Source organism: Mangifera indica, chromosome 12, assembly GCF_011075055.1.
Source record: "Mangifera indica cultivar Alphonso chromosome 12, CATAS_Mindica_2.1, whole genome shotgun sequence".
NCBI classification, from domain to species: Eukaryota; Viridiplantae; Streptophyta; class Magnoliopsida; order Sapindales; family Anacardiaceae; genus Mangifera; species Mangifera indica.
In genome coordinates, this window is record NC_058148.1 from 1,224,732 (window position 1) to 1,248,714 (window position 23,983).

The window sequence follows — 23,983 nt, forward strand, 5'->3', positions numbered from 1 at the left end:
TTTACACAACTAACACCATCGCCACTAAATGCACAACTAGCATATTAAGGTGTATAGTCGTGCACTTTGTTAAGGTATAGTCAAATTGAGTCCTCTTAAACCATTAAGCAAACCCAATCCATCCATAGTATTTCTCTCTTTCATAAACACCAGGATTATCAATAAACAATCCACTCCTTTGAGTTCAATTCAACTCCTATTTGCATGTGACCCATAAGCTCTCTATCGAATCAGTAGTGTCTAGATTCAAGGCAAATGTAGACAAAGACCAAAAATTGACCCCTAGCAAAGCATCATGGCCACCTAGATGATAATGTCAATAAACATCTCTTAAGCTTTTACAACATCACAGTTATGTGCAATCCAATCCTTTCATCAACTAATATTTCTCAAGGTTGAGATATAAAAATGCGTTTATCTTAATGATTCCTTAATATGAACTGATACACATCAATAACTAACACAGATTAGGCTAGAACATTATCCCACCGTGGCTACAAATTCAAGCAGTCATAAATGTCATTCAGTATTCTCATACGAAATATCTTTTCTTGTAGTTAGAAGTGAAGAATCCTTTATCGATCAACTTTAGCTTTTATGTATCTCACAATATGATCGATTACTACCTTTATAGTTACCCTAATTATAGTGACATATTAGATAATGTGAAACCATATCGATTCTTATACGAGATAACCTAGAAACCTTAAGTCAAAGGATCACATGCACACACGATATTCAAATGATTTATTCCATAGACATTGGAGTAGCTATCCATATGGATATCCTCTCGTTGGGTCAGTCTGATTAACATGTCTAAAATGTGCATCCATATGTTGCATCAAGCTGTCCACAACAACGTCGACACATGAGAACTGTCACCACTTTTGGTGGGCTCACTTAACACTGATAATATTATCATCATTACATGTACCTTCATTCATTGTAATGTTAGGATTATGGACGTTTCTAAAATTGCCACTAAAAGTGTATATAAGGTTCCCACAATCAGTCATCTGATCCCTTTATTATAGTTCAATAATTCTAAGGGCATGTTATTCGTAAGATCATATAAATAGACAACATATGAATTGAATAACAATAAATCATTTATTAATTATGAATGTACAATTACATCTACAAATGTCAAAGGTGATTCACCTACCCTAATATCAGGAGCCAATTCAACACTGAACTCAACTTCCTTCTCTAGTGTCAATCTTGGCAAGTTATCAAGAAACATATCCTGGAACTCACACACAATAAAAGTATACTAAAAACTCAAGGTTATCTCATCTGATTTATTTACCACATGCGTTAGGTAACTCATACAAACTTTACTTAGTATTTTTCTCCCTTTAACATTGTTGATCATACTTGGTACACAACCCTCACCAAATGTGAACATCTCACCATTATCCAGATGAAACCAAATTTTCTTCTTCCTACGATCAATCTAAACCCCATACTGAGTCAAAAAGTCTATATATAGAACAATGTTGAAATCCAGCATGTCAAACATAATAAAATTCATAACCATCTCTTAGCCTCTCAAAAACATTATCTTACCCAACAACATCTAATTACTTAGTATTTTATTCCCATCAAACAATTCAATAAAGATACCATTAACTAATGTAGGCTTTAACCTAGCCTCTTAATAATCCCTTGTGTAATAAAATTATGAGTAACACTAGAATCTATAAGTACATAAAATACAAGAGTGAAAAGATAACTAAGTCATAACAACAATTAGGTTAGCCTCAACCTGGGTTTGAGTTGTTACATAGACTTTTACTTATCCTCCCCCAACAATCTGTTCAACAGGGGCTAATGTAGCTACCATTCACTCACAAGCAAAGTGACCTAGTTGTTTGCACTTGAAAAATAATCTCGGGCCATGTACACTATTTAGGATGCTTACACCCACATATATGATAAGAAAAAGGGTCATCTTGCCTCAATTGATCCTCTCACTATGGTTGTTCATTCCTTATAGACTGATCATCACATTATGGCTTATTACATTTCTAGTTCCTCTTAAATCCTTAGGACTAGAAATTATGTTTATCCCTAGAATCTCAGTTGCCTCCTTTATAGCTAGTACTTGTGCTTGTTTGCTCAAATTTTGTGTTAGTGCTAATGATCAAGGCTACTTTATAATACGTTTGTCTTTTACCATCCTTTGCCTTATTGCCTTAGATCTTTAAACCCTACTCAGTGCCTCAGAATAGGAACTAGAAGCATGATCTCCTATCATCACATCTTTTACAATCTCTGACCTCAATCCATTCATAAAGATTTATATCTTGCCTTTGTCAGAACTAGCCACGCCTGAGACATATTTGGCAACTACATTAAGTTGGGTGGATTACTCTCTCATAAACATTTTGACCTTTCCTTAAATTAATATACTCTTGGTTCTTCACATATAACAAATCAGTAAATAAAAACTCTCTCTTAAAAACCATATGAAATCCTCTCAAGTCATGTCAGCTATACAGTAGGTCTCATACAGTATCTACCATCAAATCCTGACATCTTTCTCAAGAAGAAAATTGGCATACTAGACCTTGCCTCGGTTTGGCATCTCAAATATACTCGTTACATTTTCTAACAACTTTAACCACTTTTCAGTTGAAACAGATTCAATCCTTGTGACTCCCTTAAACTATGTAAGTTGATATATATTAGCCAAATTATAAATAATGTGGAGTTATCCCCTTCCCCACTCACCACAGTAGTCTTTTGAACATAATTGCCCATATATCTTATTGGAGCTATAAATCCGCAACTGGTGGCTGCTACTCAACTATAAAAAGAATCTAAACTGGTTGTCCCACACTCTTTAAAGCTTCTTAGTTCTCTCGAAGAACTTTATGCATAATTTGTTTAATCATTGAGTTTTCAATCTAAGGCACTACAGCTACACTAAAGGTCTATTGTCATGTCACTCCTTGGCTAACCTCTTGGGTAAGGACCTCATTAGCATTAGCATTATTAAGTAACCTCTTAGATCTCATATAACTTTTCAAGTTAACTCGTTAGCTCTCTCATTACTGCCCCTTTGCTTTGCAATCCTACTTGAAAAACCATAAAACGAACACAGTGAGTGAAACATACTCAGTAAATGGGTGCCCTCTCATCACTAAGCACATAACAATGCTAATCGTCATAAATTACAGTTGGTGTCATATGTTTTCCTATATCCAACTTATTGTGGTATTTCAGATATTTTTCTAGTATCCTAAATACCCATATGAATCATTTTGACATCTAATCATCAATGGTGATATCATCCTAGATGACCAATATTGAATGATGTATATCAATGTCTTGGACTTTTAGTGAAAGAATGAAACATCTCATATGTTAATCATAAGGTGTACCAAATACACTTATCGGTTAGGTTTCAGGTTATGGACATCATATCACAAGAAGAGTAAGACCTTAGGCCTTTCTTAGTATCACACAAGTATTCCAATTTTAAATGCTAAGATGTCTAATGTCAATGTGTGCATGAGTGTCCCAGATACTAAGGCGTCCAACACCAGTGCATAATACTCCAGTGGGTATCAAAGTCTCACAAACTAGCCTTTAAGCTTTTACGAAATAAGCTAATAAATCTTTCTTAATTTTTTATTTGAATTCACTCCAGTCGTGGTCTATGTCATCAAACACATAGTTAGACACGCTACAAATTATTGGAGTTACAATATATTTTCAAAATAAGGTAAATATCCATTTGCCTGTAAATATTGTTCATAGATTAGTCTATCAAGGGTGTTATTATAATAGTTTAAACCTTTGGGACAAAATGATTGTTAATTACACCCATATTATAATATTTAGACAAAATAACATAAATACTCTTTGATTGTTAAAACTAATGGCATACCTTCATATTAGGGATTTAAATATCATATTATAAATTATTTAGGTTAGGGAGAAGGACTATTTCCCACCCATCTTTTGATGTTTTCTCAAAATGCCACCCATGGCAGATGAAAATCCAGTTTTCCCACCCATGAGCTGTTAAAATGGATGATATCTGTTTGCATAAGGGTAAAATATCCATTTTACCCTTGTTAGATGAAATGACAAAAATACCCCTCAATTTAATTTCTCAAAATTGATGTAAGGGTTTTACCATTCACCCCCCTTAGGTTTTAGAAACTAACATTTTCACCTTACCTAAAGTTTTTAAACTTTAAAAACTAACATTTTCACCCCCAAACCTAGGGTTTCCATATTTTTCAAAATACAGCCGCCCCCCATAACTTTCAAAACTAGCATTTCACCCTCATTCTTCAACTTCATCTCCTGACGCCTTCTCCGGTGTCGTCACTGGCCTCCTCCTTCTCCTGGTGCGACGAAGAGATCTTCATCTTCTTATCGCACGGTGCGACGAAGAGACGGAGATCTCTTCGTCGCATGATGCGACAAAGAAACCTCTCTTCGTCGCTCATCATCCAGATCTGGGAGATCGGTTTCAAACTTCGCTCGTTGTTCAGATCTGGGAGATTGCTGGACGAAGGTCTCTCTTCTTCTCTCTTCGTGGCTCGTCGCATCTGGAAGACGCGACGACGAAGGATGACGAAGCGTCGTCCTTCGTTTGTTCTTCCAGATCTGGATGACGCTTCGTCGTCCAGATCTGGACAACGAAGGGTCGTCTTTTGTAGTCAGAGATGGGAGATCGGTCGAATGCGTCAGCCGTCGATGGTGGCCAGAGAAGGAGCAAACCCCAGGGGTGAAATCTAAACTTTTCAAACTTTGAGGATGGGTTAGTTATTAGTTTTTAAAACCTGGAGGGGGGAAACGATAAAATTTAAAAGTTTTAAGGTTTTAAATAGAAAATAACGATTTTGCCCCTGTCCCTAACTAAAAAATTGGACAGCAGTTTAGTCACGGATGGGAAAACTGGATTTTCATCTGCCGTGGGTGGCAATGTGAGAACGCATCAAAAGTTGGGTGGGAAATAGTCCTTCTCCCTTTAGGTTATAATATTCATTTGCTTCAATAAGTTTTAAAAAATGACATTTACACCTCGCAATATTGTTTACAATTTAGTACGACTACAATGTTATTGTAATATTTTAAGCCCCAGGGACATAATGACAATTAATTACACCCCGTACATAATATTTGGATTGGATAATATAAATATCATTTGATTGTTGAAACTAATGGCTTACTTTGACAAATGGGTAGGAAAATGACTTTTTTCAACTTAATAGTTTTGAGAATTTGTCATTCGGTGAAACCTTAGGTGGGAAATAGACATTTGGCCAAAATTAAACTACATAAACTTATGATATAGACTTCCATTGAGGTTTCAATTTCAGTCACCTACACCCCAAAGGCATGAATAATTTCTTTAACCTGCCTTCATATTTGAAGAATCATCTAATACCTCTTTTTTTTTTTTTTTGGTTGGTCTTAATTGATAAATTTTGTTTATTTTGTCCACTATTTACCTCATGTAAGTTCAATTAATATTATTGCTATCTAATTCATTTATAAAGTCTTATAAAAGAACAATGTTATGTGTATATATTTTTAAATATGCAATTAAGTATATAGATGAGTTATTATATGATTGACTATTATTTTATCTTAATTTAAAATTACTCAATCATATATTGACATATTATCAGTGTATAAAATTATATATCTAAAAGGGTGTAAACATAATTTTATTATTTATAAAAACCCTTAATGACAGTGATACAATATGGTTTCAACCAATTTTTGAATTAAAAAGTCTTCGTTCTCCAATGAAGATGGCCCCTACCGAGTCGGAAGGAGTGTTGTCAGAAGGAGGACACGTCGAAGGTTGGGTATGTTGCCTGAAGATAATCGAAGAAGCTCTTCTTTGTTGGAAAACTTTGTCTAAAAGTTTGGAAACCCTAGGGGGAAAACACTGTTTTTGAAAAGTTTGGTTGGGGGGAAATTGTTAGTTTTTAGGGTTTATTGGGGGGGGGGGGGAGTGAATTCAAATTTAAGTTTATTTTTAATATTACAGATAAAATAACGATTTTGCTATCGAAACTGTTAATTTTAACCGTTCATAGGTGGATAAATAGGATTTCCAAAGTTAAGGGGTGGGAACTTGGAAAAAAGGCATAATTTGGGTGGGAAATAGTCCTTTGGCCATAAAATTATATGTATTCAATTTTAAGTATTCAATTGGATATACAAATAATGTGTCCTCACTGATTATGTAATTGAGTAATTTTAATTAAAAAATAAAATAATATCTAATTACATGATTATATTGAAAGATCGAATAGTCTAAGAGGGGGGTGAATTAGGCAATCTAAAACAATCTTCACCGAATTAAATAATTAAACTAATTTAATCAAATTAATGAATGTTGCCTATTTTTAATACAATTTATGAGAATGACAAGAATATTTCAAATAATCAATACAATCAAAATAATATAACACAAAATATAAGTTTAAAGGATAAAAAAATTAAACAAGTAATATATAGTGGTTCGGCATAACTTGGCCTATGTCCACTCCTTCAAGCTATCTCCCTTGGAGTATTCCACTAATTGTTGATTGACAAAATCCCAACCAAACTTTTCTTTACAACAAAAATAGCTTCTAAGGTGCTATTAACATTTACAAGTACTAAAACTCAATTTCTCTCACTAAAAATTTTTTAATCTCTTTAAGAGTGAACCTCACTTTTTTATAGTATGAATTTTGTATGAATTTGAAATATAATCTCTCTCAAAGAGTGTATATGAAAATTTAAGCTTGTTACAACCCAATGCAAATAAAATCTAAAAGTGTGTAAGCAAGAATTTTGAATAGAGAAGAGAATTTATAAGTGTATAACTCAAAATTGATTTGCTCTAAAATATATGAAAGTTCTTGGTGACAAAAGTCCTTTATAAATGAATTTGATTCGGTTTATATAGGGGAAAATGAGGAAAGTTGTCGTTGTGCATAAAAACTAGCCATTTTAATTCTCCAAAAAACATAAAATTTGATCAATCAGATATAATTCAGTCAATCAGATATGACGTGATACTTCTGTAAAGTTTACATGGCATTAGCCATTAGAAAATTCAAAACAAAATTTGGTCAACCGAATTTAATTTGGTCAACTGAATTTTTAAAAACCAAAATGCATGGCTTCTAGATAATTCAAAAGCAACCATCAAAGAAGTTGACTGGTCAAATTTGGTCAATCAAATTTTGTTATTTTTACCCCCTAAATTTTTGAAAACTTGTCATTTGCCCCTTAAACCTTTGAAAAGTGACAATTTAACCCATATTTGAAAATTCTTTCAAAACCAACTTTGAAATATGAAAATGTAGTTCACAAAACTTCATCATTTTAAATGAGTTAATAAACTTTGATAAACACTTGACTTAACCCAATAAGTTTGGAAAACAACATTTTAACCCAAAATGTGAAAGATATGAGAATAAACTTTTAAGTGAACTATTGCATGCAAATAAATATTCTAATCAAAACGAATACTTCAAGATTATACACATATCCATCTAAACTTGAATTTTTCTTTAAATCTTCAAGAATTCTTCACTTAAGTCTTATTTTCATTTCCATCTTGAAATTCCTTCAAATGCATTTATGAATTCTTGTAATCTAAACTTACACTCAAGTAAAATCATTAGTTAATATGCTTAGGGACATTTTAGTTTGTTATCATCAAAATAAGAACATAATGACTCCTTGAGTCAACAAATATATTATCTAAATACCCAATTAAAAATTTAAAATTGGATACACATAAAATTGTTCTAATTTAACAATGTTGTGTTATATTCTATGATTTTTCATTTTTAAAACTTAAACTGATGATAATTATAATTTAGAGTTCTAACACTTAACGTTCAAATTTTGTTGTAGTCCTATATAGTTGGATAGTGAGGAAATCTCAACATATATATATAGTGTGAAAATAAACCGTTACACACGTCACAAAAGGTTTGTAAGTAGGCTCTGGGTCAAGTTCATTGACCCGACCCAGAAAAGTCCTCGGGTCCTTCAAACGAGAAAACTATGAAAGAACTTCCTCATATTATGAGAGCGACTAAGACATGTGTGGAGCCGTGTAGTTTCTCTCACAACTACTCGACCGATAACATAGTTATTGTAATATATAGTTTTTGTATAAGGAGAAAAAGGAAACAAGTATATTTTTTGATAAAGAAGATATGAGGAGATACTAGGATTAAATAGATATGGTTGCAAAGCAAGAATTAAAGAAATTATATATTGGAGGATTATTATCTTTGACAAAAAAAAAAGATTTTAGGATTTGATGGATTTTTTTTAAAATAGAAATAAGGGATATGATTGGATTGATTGAGAGATAAAAAGATATTGATTGATTTTAATTAAAAGTCTTTATCCCTTTGAATAGATTTTTATAGGCTATAAAATTATTTCTCTAAAAGTTTAGACCTCATAAGAAAATCAATAATATTAGTTTTTATTTTTATACTTGGCAATTGAAAAAGGGAGAGATGTAAAGTTATTTGAATCAACAAAAAAGGTTGGAGATTTGAGACAACGTGAAGATATTGGTATCTCGTTGGGTGATTAAAGACGTAGTTAGAGATTGTTGAGGTAAGTAAAAGCTTACATAATATGTAATGATTTTTGTTCTATATGGAAAATGTTTATATGATTATTTATGTTATAAATTCTTTTTACTAAGATTGATAAATTATGTTATAATTTTATTTTATGATTATATGTTAGAAGTATATAATCTTTTTATTTAAAATACTTTTGAAAAGTGTTTTGATGTTTTTCTATAGAAGAAAACTTATTCTATGTTATATGGTTGTTAAGATGAAAGTATTTGAATGAATTTATTGAATAAAGATTTTCTACTATTTTTCAAAGATAAAGATTTGTTAGAAAAACAAGTTTTATAAGATTTTTTTTGCCGAATGTCCATAGTAAGATAAGGAATTGACGGATTTATGAATTGATAAATATGATTAGATCATAAAACATCCAAGGACATATGTTGAATGATGAAAGGTCTGCGGACCAATTATGAATATGAACACAATGAAAGGTCTGCAGACCAATTATGAATATGATGAAAGGTTTGCGAACCTGTTACGAATATGAATACGATGAAGGGTCTGCGGATCAATATGAATAAGAATATGAATTATGAAAAGTCTACGGACTTATGATGAATATGAATAAGAATCGAACCAAGTCACCACGAATGTATGTGACACTATGTGACAAAGGCTAAGTACAAATTTTATGTTTTTTTTTATTTATGAGTAATGTTTATGAATTATTTTAAGATTATCTTATGACAAATGATGAATCTTGTTTCTCCTTATGATTGATATAAAATATTTATGTTTGTTTCTCCTTAGGATAATGAATACGAACTTGTTTATATTGTTTTTCTTAAATTTTGTGGAAATGTTTTAGTTTCGTTATGGTTAAGGAATATCTAGCGTTTTATTTATTTATTTATTTATTTTGACTAATTATTTTGAAAATAAAGAAGTTTTACAATGTTTATTTATTAAAAAAGTTATGTATTATGTTTATTTTTATTTACTGAGTTGACAGCTCACTCTTCGTCTCCTTTATTTTGCAGAATAAGTTTTCTAAATTAACTAGGAGGAGTGGAATAAAATGAACTCAAGCTGAGTTGGGAGATTAAAGAGTTTTGATGTCTAGATTTTATTGTTTATGAATTTTGTAACTATGAATTATTTATAAGACGTGATTATATTTAATTATTTTTTAGGATTATTTTGGGAAGAATAAGAATATATTATGCTATAAAATTATTTTTATTTAAAATAAAGTCATGGATTAAATTAGTTTTGCATTTTCAAACGAGGTTAGAATCTGGGGTGTTACAGTTATTCACATGGTTATCTTAAAACCAACTAAACGGGGCTTACCTGTCTTATAGCAAAATTCTTTTTTATATTTTTGTTAGATTTAAAAAAAATTGAAACTGGTTTATACTTGACACGTATGAACTTTAAGATGTTGGGCACAATTATTATAATTAGGGTTACATTCAAATTGATTTGAGTAGAATTCAACTGTTACTTTGATTCGAATGAGTTTAAGGATTTTATATTGTTGAGCTCGAATTTAAGAAGTGTCTGATTTGCAAACTTGAAAATTTTCAATATAAATGATATCGTTTTTACTGATAAGCATAAAAAAATTTTGTTTTGATTGATTTGACTCAACAACAATTCTGAGTTAAGATAAACTCAAGCTCAGCTAGAAATAGTAATCAAATTCAAGTTCGACTTCCCTCAAGTCAATTTGAGCTTGAATTGATTTAAAGATAACTTTCTAGGAGCCTAGGTTTGAGTTTGACTTTTTAAGTCAAACAAAAGTTAATTTGACCCAAATGCAACTCGGTTTGACTTAATTCAATTCGAATCCAATCTTATGATGGGGAATTAGGAAAAATGTTGGCAATAACAAAGTTAATAGCTTTAAGATGTTGCAAAACATTAGAAGAATTCCTATATTTTTATATATTGATATTCACCTCCAAAGGTATAAAAATTTACCTTTTAGCCCTATCTCGCTTACACTACCCAAAATACTTCTATCCTCATTTTCATCTAATTTTTTCACAAATTAGAACTCAAAAACAGATTGTTTTTTCATATTAATTTAAATTTGAAGTAAATAAAAAGTTAAATACCATTCTTAAAATTAAAATTAATTACAAACAACCAAAATTGATAAATTATTTATCACCACTGTCTTAATCCTACCCAAGATTTTTACATAATTAAAACAAATTCTAACTCAAATTAACTGTACAGACTAAAAGAATGATGAAAAAAAATTAAGGTAGGAGTAAAAATCATAGGATAGGAATATGATTGAAAATGAAAGGTAGGATTAGACATGGTTGGGGATTGTGCTAGTTCGTGATATGATAAGGTCTGAGGCACCACCTAGCCTTCAGTTGTGCCTCTATAGATTGACATGTAATATTATACATATATATTTTATTTTTTACACAATGTGTTAGGTCGAATCCTAAATTACAGGTGGTGCTTTTTTGAGGGATTTGATCTAACCTCTTTGACATGTATGGTTAGGATTAATAGTTACTACTATTCTTATCATCACTTATATCCATGATTTCATCAATTTTCAACATATTTTAAGTAAAATCAGACATTGTATTATATTTTAACTAAAATATACAATAATGTTGATGAAAAAATAAAATAAAATTTTAAAATATTTATATTAGGAGAAAATCACATCTACCCCAAGACACATCTTTAAATTTTGGATTCAAGTCTTAAAAAATAAAATAAAATAAAATAAAAAGACAACGTATAAAATGCTTTCCTACTTGGATTAAAATGAATTTATTGTCAAATCTCTTCAAATTTTAATTAAATTTTAAATAAAAATGTGGAAGAGAAACTATTTGTGTGTTTAGACTTTATTTAGGGTTAGACACGAGAGTAAAATATATATTAATTTTAATTTTAGGCTTTTAGCTATATCTGTATAATCCTTAAAATATTGGTTAATATTCATTAGATCCCTAAAATTAAGTTATTTTAATTAATTGTTTTTTCAATTTATTTCATAGTCATATATTTTTTTCATATTGTGTAAATGTTTTTTAAAAGAAACCTTATAGCATGGTAAGAATGTAGAAGAAAAAAAGTTAAAATGAATAACTTCCTAGAATGGGGGATATTGATTAAAATAACCTATTTTTTTCTTGTATACATATATAATCATCTTTTTTTTTTTATTATACATATATAGCTTAAAATATAAAATATTTAAAATATTCTTAGGTTTTGTACTCACTCAATCAAGACATAAAATTCACCCACTTACTCAATTAAAACTAAAATAGAAGGTAAAATGAGATAAAAATTTAAAAATTTTTGATAACTTGCTAAACACCTAGCTAAACCAATTTATTTTTAAAAATTGGTTAGCTGGGTGGTTGGCCAGTCAGCCAACTCATCCGACCAATCACCCCGCTAATCCCAAATTTCATAATTTTCTTCTTTCAAAGGCAAAATTAACTTAAAAAGTGGCTATATTTGTATAATAGAAAAAAATGTGATTATATATATATATAACGCAAAATAAATGACTATTTTAATCAATATCCCCCATAATGGACCATTTTAAATACAAAAAAAAAAAAAAATTATAGCTTAGAGCATGAATCTATATTCAAAGTGATGAAAATACTCTCTTTTGTGATGAGTTCATTTTATTGTACTCATCAACATGTATCTCATCAAGTTCATGACAATACAGTATTCCAACCAGTTACTAGTTTGTTAATACTTTTGATATTGTATATGATATTATACTATATTGCTATATAAATTCTTGTCTAATATAGTGATTGATTTGAGTTAAGTTAATTTAGGTTTGAATCCATATTTGACTCTAAATAAATCAAACTCGAGTTGAAGTTCTAAATCGACTTTAAGGTTCATTGATGATTCTTTATTAATATTCTTCTTCTTTTTTTTACAATTCTTCTTCCTCTTCTCCTTGTTTAGTGATTTGTCGCTTTCTTCAATATTACTATTCACTACTCAACAAGCTTGAGCTCAAACTCAATCTTATTGTTTTGTATTTGGAATGAACTCAAACTAATCCTCGTTTAGCTTAGTTTGGCTCGAATCCACTTTTAGTCCAATCTAATGTCAAGTCTTCCTCTAACATAAAATGACAATAGGTTAGGTAGGAGTCGAATACCTCAATCCCTATTTCCATTCTTATTATGTCTCGTCCCCGATACATGAATGACAAAGAATCTTTATCCTCTCCTTAAGGGGAAAATTTCTCTCTCATTCCCCTCCTTTTCCTCACGGAAAAATTTTTCCACACTTTCACCTCTTTATCCCAATTAAAATAATAATAAAATATTTATTAAGTGTTAGAAAATATTTATAATAACTCGAAATTTTTAAGGATAGTTCAATTTATAAGAGTTTAGAAAATATACAAAGAAGGAGACAAATCGAAAAAAAGATAGATTAGATAAGGGACAAATCGAAAATATATCTATTTTTGTTTTTATTTATCCTTAACTATAAGAATTTTAATTATCTTTATTTCTGTTTTTATCAAAAAAATACCCTTCCATTCGAAGAGAGGCGAGCCGAATACTTGGCTTCATGGGCAGATTGCTATCTCTACTCTTAACCCGTCCCACTGTCAAAATTCGCTCATCACTCCATTACTATAAATGGTTATTATGGAATATTAATATTTTATAATAAAGCGTTCAATTTTTTAACCCCTCAAAATTAGGGTTATTTTTTGGCAGATTTCTTCCACTGTAAAATGCAAACTTCAGAGTGGCACCTGAATTTTCAAAAAAAGAAAATAAAATTTATATATAAGATCGGTCCTCTGTTACCCTTACATCACTGTCTCTCTAACAATTATGCCCCCTTTTTTGAATTGCGTAGTGTAGGGTTTGAAAATTCTGTCGATCGGTGCATTAAAATCTGACCCACCATGTAATTTCGCGCCGATTTTCGTCTTTTCATCCAAATTGTTGAGGCCAATCGAGAATTAGGCAACATAGTGTAGGGTTTGTTTACTTTTTAGGGTTTTTAAAGAAGGGTTTGTAATGAAGGGGCCTTTGGATCGAACCAAGGTAGTGGTTCGAAACTTGCCGCCTGCGATTACGCAGGTTATATTTATTGAACAAATCGATGGGGTGTTTGCTGGACGTTACAACTGGGTATCGTTTCGTCAAGGAAAGACGAGGTTAGGGTTTTCTTTCTTTTTTTTTGGTTTATATTTCGCTGAATTTCGCGCTTAATTTTTGGGTTTGGGGGAAATTTGGGTTTGTTATGATTGTGTGTGAGTGGGTTTTTACTGATTGAGTTTTTTATTTTCAGTTTTGGCTTGCGTTTTAGCTAATTCGAAAACTTGTGGGTGCTGGTTTTTGGCGTCGGTTGATGGCATTTTTTATAGTTTTGAGATATACTTGTTCTATAGTTTTGTTTTAGTTTAGTTGTTTATTTTTATATCCAAAATGGGAACATGCAAATTCATATAAAATACGGGATTGGGTGGATGTACTTCATATACTTTGTATTTGTTTTTCTTGTTCTCAATTGTTATTTGCTTTCTGTGTTATTTAATTTCTGGGGATTGTAGGAGTGTAATGTCTGTAGGTTGTGGAAGACTCAGTTTTGCGGCTGCTCAATTGGCGTGGTTCTAGTAGGGCGTTGTGGAGTTAAAATTGTTTATTACTTCAGGGTGTAATAATATTGCTGTGTTTTAAGTTATCATGCTTCGTCCAATAATATTAGCTGAAGTGAACAGATGGCAGTGATTGAAACTAGCCGCACGAATGGGAGTTGGCCTTTATTAACTAGTGTATAATGATAGGTTTGAGATGATAATTAGGAAACACTGGAGATGGGCGGATCTTTCAGAGAGAATATTAATTAATGTGAAGACATCTATTTTATAGCCCATTTATTCCCTATTACTTTATTGGTTGGCTTTTATAACTTAAGCGCATAAGGGTATTGTTGTGATTAAGGTATATCATGCATAGTCCAGTAATATTACCAGGAGGAGTGAACAGATGGAACTGATTGAAAACTGGCCCACACAAATGGGAATAGGTCTTTATTAACAAGTGTATGATGATAGGTCTGAGATGATAAGTGGGAAACACGGGAGACGGACTGGTATTATGGAGGGAATATCATTTAATGAGAGTAGATCTGTTATATTACTAATTTATACCCTATTGCTCTTTTGGTTGGCTTTTATTTAATGCCACTTTCTTGGAGATAATAAATTCAGCTTTCAAACTACTAGGCTGATTTCAAAATTGTATTTGGAATGATTTTGTCTATTTGTTGTCAAATATGTGTTAATTGGACAATGCTATTTTATCAATTTGTTGTTGGGATGCTCTACTGCTGGGGATGAATTAATGGAAGAATTTTCTATTTTATGCCCTTTTAAGTTTTAATTAATTATATTTGTTTCCATAAAAAAGGTGGGTACCAAATTTTCTGTAAATTAGGGTGTTTGTATACACTCATACATTTTATGTATTGGATTGTAATGCGATTGGTTACCCAATGGTCTTGGGAAGCTTCTTTTTTTTTTTTTTGTGTAGTTGATATGCATCTGTTTAATGATGGAACATCACTTTTTATTTTCCCCCATTGCTCATCTTTTTATAACTAAAAGAATCACATTATGTCACTGTCTCTTGTTTGGACTACAATGTATACTTTCATGAGAGCATTTTGCAATGCAGATTATTACATTCTCTTTTATTTGGTTAGCTTCATAGTCAAACAATGATGTATGTTTACTGGTTCTCTGAGTAGTGAATGATAATCACTTATTCTATATTTCTAAAAATTATGTTTTGCAGTCAGAAGCATCGATCTTGCTCTAGAGCCTACATTGACTTCAAGAGGCCAGAAGATGTTCTTGATTTTGCCGACTTCTTTAATGGGCATGTCTTTGTTAATGAAAAGGGTAATTTTTGTAGAGATTTATGGCTCAGATTGTAATGCTAGAAGTGTTATTTCTTTCTTTATATTCAATACATGGTATTAGTTCATATGAGAAAGAAGGTCGCACCATATATTAATAGCTTAGAAAGTCTTTGAGCTCATGGTGCGCTTGAAGTGCTTAATCAGGGGCTTCTTGTGTGTATTTTGATTGTTTGTTTCTATCATTTCTTCTTCTTCCAGCAAGGAACTTTGTAGGACCAGATTTTAGATGCCTTTTTTTTTTTTTTTAAGTTATATTAATTTATATCTCAGGTGCTCAGTTTAAAGCTATTGTTGAGTATGCTCCCTCCCAACGTGTTCCGAAGCAATCGTCTAAAAAGGATGGTCGAGAAGGGACCATACTTAAGGGTATAACTTAACTTTTTGCAATTAAAGCTCAATAGGTATTTGGACTCTATATTCCATCTTTCTCCTTTTTGTCTAAATATGAGTTTTCCTTGTGAACATATAGATCCCGAGTATTTGGAGTTCCTTGAAGTTATTGCAAAGCCTATTGAGAATCTTCCTAGTGCAGAAATACAATTGGAGAGAAGAGAAGCCGAACGAGCTGGTGAGTTACATGGATCCTAGTTATTTGCACGCACACCATTAGCATAGGGGGAAAAAGAAATAAGAAAAAAGTGGCAGTATAATTAGAATGAAAATGCCATTTAGTGTAAGTTAATTGATATTTGGTTTTTCCTTTTGTAGGTGCAGCAAAAGAAGCTCCAATAGTTACACCTTTGATGGATTTTGTACGGCAGAAAAGGGCTGCTAAGGCTGCACCTAGGGTATTTTGCTATTTTGAAATAGAGGAAGAGTTTCAGTCATTCTTAAGAAATTAAACATGATCTGCACTTTCATGCTCACATACAAGTGTGCTGTGTTACTAAACTTAGATTATTCTTTCCTGTTTTGGTGCTTTTTGGTTGTGTACTAGTTTTTGTTTGGATGCTTTTGTTGCCACCTTTTCTTTCCACTTTTATACTCTATTTTTGTTGGGTGTTGACCTCTAAGTTGGAACCCAAGGCTTCAACTGCTTGATCTACTTTTGTTACTGTGTGTGAACCGCGTAATGTTATTTTTTTTGTTGGTAACAGAGATTATCATCCAATGGAAAATCAAGCAGAAGAGCGGGTGGATCATCAAGTGGAAGTCCAGGTTCAGGTTCATCCAAAGGTGGTTCTGAAAAGAAAAGGAGTTCCACCACAATGGTATTTTTGTTTCCAAATTACTTCTTTTATGAAAGCAAACTGATGTGTGTTTTTGGTGTAAGCATTATCTTTTGTATTGTAAATAACAGTTGCAATGTTTGATTGCAGTCCATGTTTCTTGAATTCACAACTTTTCTTACATTGCTTTGAGATATATGCTTTAGTAATTTTGCTATTACATTCATGCTATGGAAATGCAATAATATATGATATTATTTTATATTTGGAGATTTTAGATTGCAACACACTGAATCATACCAATTAGGGAGAAATTCCCCTTGAGCTTCTAAAAAATTGTAAGTTGCTCGGTTTAGCTTGCAATTTTCTTATTGAAAGGCTGGGTTGAATTTTCTTGTGCTTTCATGCTGCTTACATAACTTTTGTTAGCTGCTTTTGGGCAGGATGCAGCTTTATTTTTTAGGCGCAATAAATTATCGTGTTTCTCTAGTTCTGTTTTTTGCCATCTAAGTCTTATCTCTGTACTTTTGTTTCATTTATTGGAGGTAGCAATGACTGATTATGGTCTTTAATTTTTGTTTTTGCTGATTTTAGTACTTCTAGAATGTGCTGAGCTCCTTATTGATCTATACATGTTTAGCCTTTCTGTGGGCAGCGTCTTCACTGCTTTGTAAATTCTTTTTTAGCTATTAGTGTTTTCAGTTTCATATTCAGACTAATTCTAATTCATATTGGTTGGTAAGTATTTTTTGGCAATCCTTTGTCATTATACAAGGAACTGTCAACCACTTCTGGAAGTCTGAACTCAAGACATAATTTCCCCAGATTGAGTTGAGGTTAAAACTTAAGCATTCTGTACCCTTTCCAAATTTAATGAAACTTGAAATTAATCATGAGTAACAATTCCTTTCTCAGGCAGAGGTTGAGCTACTTCTGAGTGGATCAAATTGGCTTATTTACAACCGTAACAAACAAGAAAACATAAGAAAAGTATAAAGTAATGCACTTGTTCACCACAGAAGTTATGATAGCCTGTTGTTTCTCATCCTTTGTGGAATAAACTTCAATTATTGTTCCTGTAATGTAAATGAGCCTTTTCATTGGTTGATGCTTACATATGGTTGCTAAGTCTAAAAGGCAGGTGTAAGATGCATGCTTTGTCTTGTCCTTTTGATATCTGGCATGAGTTATCATCTCGGAGTTGTGGAGCCCCTGATTTGATCCTTTGATTCTCTTTCTGCTTTTTGTCCTACCATATTCCCTGTAGTAATTAAGTTTCTGACAGGATGTTGAAAATTATCTGGTTTATTGATAAATTTCTCTGTTTATTTGACAGTATGTCCTAAGGGACTCTGCAAAAAATTCGAGTGGCAGAGACAAGTCAAATTACATTTTGATTTCCAAACGGGATGATCAGCAGGGTCTTGATAAGCTTGTCACTTCATCTTCTGTAACTGGAAGTGATGTACAGGAGAAAAGTGGTATGGCCAAGGCACTAAATTTGAAATGTTCACTAATGCTGTGATTTTTTAGCATTGTTATTGCTTGCAAATGTGAAGATTTAGGCTTTGTCACATGAAGTACATATGAGTTGCCTGTTGATGGTGCCTGAATTTTGGATTTTTTTTAATATTTGTGGTCATTTACTACTTGTTTAAGTTTTATGTTTTAGTTTACTTGATCTGGTTTATATGAAGCAAAATATTTATTTCGGATTTATTATCGAAGAAGAAAATATGTAAACTTTTACACTCTTTAAAACCATTAAACTTTGTTAAAATATTATCTTTTTTGTGTAATGCGAATATGTAGTTTTTCCTCTGTTCAAGACTTGTTAACTTCTAATGCTTTTATATCAGGAATTTCTGGTAACACTGATTCTGGAAAAAAGAAAGTCCTGCTTCTGAAAGGGAAAGAACGAGATATTTCTCATGTGAGCCTTTCTGCCTAGTATTTGTTTCCATTTGATCTTCAGACTAGCTCTTCATCTGACGGGGTGCATAGAACTGGCCTAAAATTTCCAGTCTTTGCTTAGTTGACGATAATAGTTAACACTTAAAGGTCACCAATCCCAGTCTGTTGTCAGTTTTGAAATCCCTTGGACAATCTTGACTTTATCTAGAAGTGTGGGTAGTGGGTGATTTTGCATATATTGGAATCTTCTAGGCTGTGTTTCAGTGGAAAGGTTTGTACCATGTAGATGTTTTGCATGCTCGTGACTTCATCCATTTCGATGTTGTGCAACTTCATATTACTTAACAATTACTTTTACCTGTGCAGGTGTCTGGCAGCATGTCACAGCAGCAGAGTGCAACACCTACTGTCAAAACTATTCTTGGTTCACCTGCTTCAAAGCATAGCCAGCGACGTGAGAGCGGTGGAAGAATGATTAGAAGCATACTTCTGAATAAGGATGTTCGTCAAAGTCAGTCTTCTGGTGTCCAGTCTGAACAACATGTCCAAAATTCAAATATAGACAAGGAAAAACGACCTCATCGGCCACCACATGTACCATTGGCAATGAAGGATGCAACTGGGTTTCCTGATGAGAAGATTGTACTGAATGAATTGCATGGCGAGAAACAGGAAAGACGTACCAGAAATAAGGATCGACCAGATCGTGGTGTGTGGACTCTTCGCCGTTCAGATGGATCATACGCAAGTGATGAGTCTTTGTCTTCATCTGCTTCTCAACCTTCACTTACAGCAATAGATTCCTTAGAAGGTTTGAAAATTATTCTATAAGTCTGTTATCTTAGGCAGATTGCTTTGTCATTGACAAACAGAATTGATTTGTTACTGCTTTGGCATATTACAAATTCTGGGAAATATGCACATGAAGACCAAAAGACAGAAGTACTATGTGATGGAGTTTGTCTTGGAAATTTTCAGTTTATTTTGTTCTTTTTGAATATGATTTTCCAGGGAGTCTCAGAGATGTGAAAATTGACCAGTCAAGTTTGAAGAGTGGAGAAGTTAAAACTGTTGGGAGTGGACGTAGCAGCCATTCTTCTTCAGACAATGGTTAGTTTTTGGTTTAGAAAACTTAAGTATCTTTGGATATCAATTGAGTTTGCTATGTTTGTGTGAACATAGTGGTATGGATTTTATAGATAGTATACTATTTTTTAGTTTTTGAACTATGTAAATTATAGAGGTTACTCCTGCATTCTCTCTTGCAATCTCTATTGCCACTCCAGTTTGTGTGTGTGTGAGAGCATGTGAAATTGGAATGAAACAACTTGATAGCTTGAATATATGCAGGCACCCATAGACATGTTGGTCGTCGAGGACCAACACATGTTAAGGATGCTGATGGCTCATCTGTTGTAAGTGAGGGAAAGCCTTCAAGAAGAGGTAGTGGTCCTGGCTATGGCTCCTATGAGGTAATTATAAAAGTTTTTGGATATTTGATTTTCTGCCCAATTTTTCTGCACGCTTTCATAAAATATTGCTTTTTATATCCATGTTTATTTGCTGAATTTGCAGAAACAAGTCTGGGTTCAGAAGTCCAGTTCAGGTTCTTAGTGTGTTTAAACTGGTAAGCTCTTCTTCATTGGGTATGATCCTTCTTTTCCCAGTATCTATTTGATGCATTGGAATGGCGTCAAAATAGAATATTTCTTGTGCAAAGCAATGGAAAGTCACCTCTTAAGGTAGTACAATCAAAGTCTAAATGCAAATCAGTAATTGAATTTCTGGCTTCATGGTAGCAGCCGATGTTTATGATTTCTTCATGTACTTTCTGCCCCATGTAGGCATTTTGATTTATCAAAAACTACCAATTCCGAGTCTGAGGACTTTGAATTTTGTGCATTGTTTTTTGCTGACATAACTAAATATCGTTACTCTTCTTGCTTCAGCTTTCAATAAGGTGGTTGATGTTGTGAGTTTAATTTCTCATTGTTTTGCAGTGAATTGTTAAGTCATTTGAAAGTTTGGAACATGCACTTGCTGTTTTGTGGAGGCTGTCTTGTTTTTGCTTAAAGACATGGTAAGGCATAGACAATGTTTCAGCAGTGAAACAGAGGGAAGGGTAGTTGACTGGAAAGATTCTGATAGCGATGTAATTAATACATGGTGGATTGAAGAAAAAATCCCAATATTGGTCAAAACGGCACAGATAGGAGGAAAATAAAAAAGAATAGAGAGATCATCCCTATAGTCTTATGCAAAACCACAGTTTTCATTGTAGCAAACCCTTAAACCGGGTTTCACTGAGGAAGCTATGGATAATCCTCATTCTTGCCATTGACTAGGTACTGGGATGCATTGCCTTTACCGTTGGATTCTTGCTTAGCTGAAATGTGTATATATAAATGCAGATCAATGTTTACTGTCTGCTTTCCATCAAGTTTTATGTCTTATTGATCAGTCTACCATATGTGACTGGAGAGCACTTGTCAGTAGCTCCCATGCTAAGTTTTTAGGGTTTCACATATACAATGAAGTTGTGCCCTGAGAAAAAGCCGGTGGTCTTTTGCCGAAACCGGTTTTTGCATGTTTTGAGTTTGTTTTGACTGATAGTCCCCAGTGTGACTTGGATGAAAAATGAAGTTCCAAGTTAAAAAACTGGTTGGCTCATCTTCATTGTTTCGTTTCTTTTCTCAGTGTTGTGGCTGAAACTGAACCTTTTTGGTGCTTTTTATACAACAGATAATGGTGCTGAATTTGTTGGCTGGGCTTAGTGTTTGTAGCTTTTATGTTTTTCTATCCCTGTTTTTTTCTTTCCAAGTGTAGCTTTTGTTTCCAAATGCTCTGCTTTAGCCATTTTATAATCTAATATCTCGAGGCTTTGGTAAAACTACTACTATACTGTCTATAGTTCTTGGAATGTTCTAAATCTGGTAGAGAGATTGATAATTATAAGTAGGACTTTTATAACCCAAATAACTGTTCTTGCCAAAGTTATTGCTTAATTCAATAAACTTAATTTATAGGTATTGAATAATATTATATGTATAATTTTGTGTACAAATAATGATATGTTATCATATGATTGGATAGTCGTAAATTGGAAATAAAACAATACTTATTATCTATTCACATGGTGATATTTTATTATTTATATATTTAACTTTATTGGTAAGTATTTCTATACGAATGTTGGACTACGTTTCATGAAATAAGAATTTGATTTGAGTTGTTTGGTTAAAAAGTTAAGTTTGGGTTTAGAAATGGCCAATGGACTATTTCTCATCTAAAGTATCCTCTGATTACAAGTTTTTATTTCTTAATTTAAAAATTTTTCATTTATTCATCAATAGACAACTAAAATTAATAGAAATTCAATTTTTAAATTTTTTTTTTTTTTGAACCCTAAAAACTAATCATTTTTCTTATAGATCAAGTTTTAAAAAATCAATCCAGTAATTGGGAATGTTGAATTTAGAAAATCAATTCAATAAATGGGTATGAAAATGTTGACATCAATTTGTATGGTATAACATAGGATGAATTGATATAGTGTTTTGTAAATACATAATTATATTGAATATATTAGCTGTCCTCTTATTTTCTTATTTTATTTATCTTCTTTCTTCAATAAATTATTATCTTTTGTGGGTTTCTCAATGACTATCAGTCTAATATTTTTGAAAATTCACACTTATCCAATTTGGGTAACTTCTCACAGTATTCAGAATGCCATTATACAAATACAATAGCTAACATTTAAAGTTTAGCTAATTGAGAAATGGCATGTGCTGTTTGTAAGTTATTTCAAAAAGAAGAGAAGTTGATTCACAACTGTAAAATTCATCATCTATCTTCTTGTTTTCAACATTTGAGAGGTACATGTATGGAATATGCCCTGATGAATATGCTATTGAAGTGAAACATAAAAAGTCCCTTTTTAACTTTGTGGGTTGCTTTTGTGTGATCTTTTAGCAGAGATGGCCCTATTTGTAATCACTCTTTCACAGCATGTGATGTCGAATTATAAAGATGTGCTTTGAGCATGCCAATCTTGACTTCAACTTTCAAGTCTTTTGGCTTGACATTAAATTAATTGCCCATGCATATGTATCACTTGATGAAAGGGACCATCATTGTGATAAGATATGGATCTAGTTGCAAGCTAAGGGATTTTAAAGAGCCATTTAAAGGGATTTTACAGAGCCATTTAAAGGGAAAAAAATATGTCATTACAAACATTGACGTATTAATATGAGATTAGATTATTTTAAATTAAAAATAAAATAACACTCGATCATATAGTGATACATTAATATGTTCACTCATATTTGTATTTATTATTAATAAATATAGTATTACTTGAGCGAGTGAAGGATTTTTCAATGCAATCTTAAATCATGGTGGGAGAGATCGTGGCAATGGTTGAGGATCTAGGTAGCCAGCTTATGACAATTGTGAACTAGCGATGCCAAGGATCAGAGTTTCCAATAAATTGTTCAAACTAAATTACAAATATTAAACATGTAAAATAATCTAACTTTCGTACTTTAAATTTTATTTGTGAACTAGCGATTTATTTTTTTTATTTTTTTAAAAATTGTCAAATAATGAAATCACTATTTTATCCTTATGGCATTTTTTATTTTTAAATACAGTTTGATTTTGAATAGAAAAGCACTATATTTGTATAAATGATTTTTAAATAAAAGTTATATACAAAAATATTTTATGTATAAATGATTAGGTATTAACAACTGCAAACAAATTTAAATATTATTATGTGTATAAGTGATTTTAAATTAGATATAAAGTAATCAATTAGATTAATCAATCATATGATAACATATCAATTTGTTTATATTTATTGATACTCACCATTAGTATATATAATATTACTAAGTTAAATAAATGAGTCATTCAAGTCCTATTATATAACTAAAATCCACTAAAGATTTCTAAAAGAGATAACAACACATAATGGTATTATGGTATTGAATTATCAAGTCCCTTTTTTTAATTTGAAAAACCAAACTTTGTTTTTCTAGTAAATGGGTTGAACTTCGAAATTTTCTAATTGAAGATACATTGAGAATGTTAATCCATTAAAATAGCACATGATTATGCTATCTTACAATGATAAGAGATAGAAATGGAATGTGACTTCATAATTAGTATTAGTCTCGATCCGAATTGGCTTGAGCTTGAAAGCTTGTTTGGCTTGGTTTCAATTTATTTAGTTCAAATTTAAATCGAGTTCAAAATAGAAAGTTTAACTCATTTTGAAACCAAGCCGAATTTAAGTTCGAGAAAGTTCGATTTAGTTTGACTCGCAAGCTAGGT

General features: G+C 31.8%; 1 protein-coding gene across 1 annotated transcript; it reads left to right on the top strand.

Annotated features, from left to right (window-relative positions):
• The first annotated feature begins 13,337 nt into the window (after nt 1-13,337).
• On the top strand, nt 13,338-21,405 carry LOC123193156 (regulator of nonsense transcripts UPF3-like). The gene is made up of 13 exons (XM_044605950.1): nt 13,338-13,788; nt 15,431-15,537; nt 15,828-15,923; nt 16,027-16,125; nt 16,266-16,345; nt 16,655-16,768; nt 18,063-18,207; nt 18,586-18,659; nt 19,007-19,451; nt 19,652-19,750; nt 19,991-20,112; nt 20,216-20,267; nt 20,641-21,405. Exons 1-12 carry the CDS (start codon nt 13,649-13,651, stop codon nt 20,252-20,254), a joined length of 1,560 nt encoding a protein of 519 aa, XP_044461885.1. The 5' UTR covers nt 13,338-13,648; the 3' UTR covers nt 20,255-20,267; nt 20,641-21,405.
• Nucleotides 21,406-23,983: the final 2,578 nt, after the last annotated feature.

Excerpts from the sequence above, each read along its gene's own strand:
- LOC123193156 (XM_044605950.1), top strand. The coding sequence starts at position 13,649 with ATGAAGGGGCCTTTGGATCGAACCAAGGTAGTGGTTCGAAACTTGCCG. Across the intron at positions 19,751-19,990 it reads CCATTCTTCTTCAGACAATG|GCACCCATAGACATGTTGGT; the intron begins GTTAGTTTTTGG and ends GAATATATGCAG. Across the intron at positions 20,113-20,215 it reads CTGGCTATGGCTCCTATGAG|AAACAAGTCTGGGTTCAGAA; the intron begins GTAATTATAAAA and ends CTGAATTTGCAG.